Source organism: Aplysia californica, unplaced genomic scaffold (genome assembly GCF_000002075.1).
Source record: "Aplysia californica isolate F4 #8 unplaced genomic scaffold, AplCal3.0 scaffold00307, whole genome shotgun sequence".
Taxonomy (NCBI): Eukaryota; Metazoa; Mollusca; class Gastropoda; order Aplysiida; family Aplysiidae; genus Aplysia; species Aplysia californica.
Genome location: NW_004797577.1, coordinates 539,849 through 541,224, shown reverse-complemented (window position 1 = coordinate 541,224; position 1,376 = coordinate 539,849). Strand labels below are relative to the sequence as shown.

General features: G+C 51.5%; 2 protein-coding genes across 2 annotated transcripts in view; both read right to left on the bottom strand.

Annotated features, from left to right (window-relative positions):
* The window catches only part of LOC106012262 (E3 ubiquitin-protein ligase TRIM8), a gene marked incomplete at its 5' end in the record, with an annotated part of 9,570 nt that extends 8,259 nt beyond the window's left edge, over positions 1-1,311 (bottom strand). The window contains 1 exon segment of the mRNA XM_013084643.1: positions 576-1,311. Coding sequence (XP_012940097.1) covers positions 576-1,256 — 681 coding nt within the window.
* Positions 1-1,376, bottom strand: part of LOC101856907 (synaptotagmin-1) — a gene marked incomplete in the record, with an annotated part of 110,477 nt that overhangs the window by 71,301 nt on the left and 37,800 nt on the right.

Below are 1,376 nucleotides of genomic sequence, written 5' to 3'. Positions count from 1 at the left end.
GGGCGGAGGAGGGGAAGGGGTAGGGAGGAGGGAAGGGAAGAGAGGGAAGGGGGTAATGGAGGGGGGACGGGAGGGAGATGAGGAGGGAGAGGGGAGGAGAGGAAAGATGATTGGTGGGTTGGTGCTGTCTGTCTATTTATATTTTTATGACTATTTTTCTATTTGTCTGTCTGTTCGTCTGTCTATTGATTTATGTATTTATCTATCTGTCTTCTCTCACTCTCTAACTGGTCCTGGAACGACAATTATCTTTTACATCTTTCCATCTATCTATCTATCTATCTATCTATCTGTCATGTCAATCTATCCATCTATCTGTCTTTGACCTGACTGTAGACACCACTGTCATAGCCAGACTCCGCCCCCCTCTATCTACGTATGTATCTATCTATCTATGTATCTATCTATGTATCTATGTTTCTATCTATGTATCTATCTGTCCATCCATCTATCTGTCCATCTTTGACCTACCTGACTGTAGACACCACTGTGATCCCCAGACTCTGCCCCATCTATCCGTCTATTTGTCCATCTATTTGTCCATCCGTCTATCTATCTGTCCATCTTTGACCTACCTGACTGTAGACACCACTGTCATCCCCTGACTCCGCCCCGTCCGTCCCATACCCATCACGTGACGGAGTGAACCGCCCCGCCCTCACGTCAAACACCGGAGAGGCGCATCTGTTGATTGGTGCGTTCGCCTCCTTGATCACGTGGTACTTGAAGGCGCCCCTCATTGGATGAAGCTGCCGGAAACACGTCACGCAATATGTCACGGAGCAATCGGAACACTTCTTGGAGGCCACTCTCGCCGGCTCGTCGTCGCAAACCTCGCACAGAATGTTGTTGGCTTTCTTCTCTTCCTCCACGCTCATGATGATGTTGGCTAGAGACGTGTTCTTGGGCAGGCCGGCGATTCCCTCGGGTCCCAGTTTGATCTCCAGACGACACTGAGGGCACACCAGAACGCCGTCATTTCTCCTCTGCGCTTCCGAAGTGCCGGGCGCTGTATTGGTCCCGTTGTTATTGCTGTTGTTGTTATTGTTGTTATTACCGGCGCTGTTTATCGCGTTGTTGCCGTTATTTTGACCCCCATTAGGTTGTGGCTTTGATCTGCTCCGCTCGTGCACGTTGAAGAGACACTGCCGGCAGAAGGAGTGAGCGCAGGGCAGGAGGACGGGCGTGTTGAAGGTCTCCAGACACACGGAGCAGATGAGCTCTTCCGTGAACCCGCCGCTCGTCGACGCGGCCATCTTGATGACGCTGCTGGTGACTCAGACTCAGAGGGCTGGGTCGTCTGCTACAGGTCTGGGTGTGGCGGCGGCGGGAAATAGAAAGGGAGAACATATGTCATGTGTGTGTGTGTGTGTGTG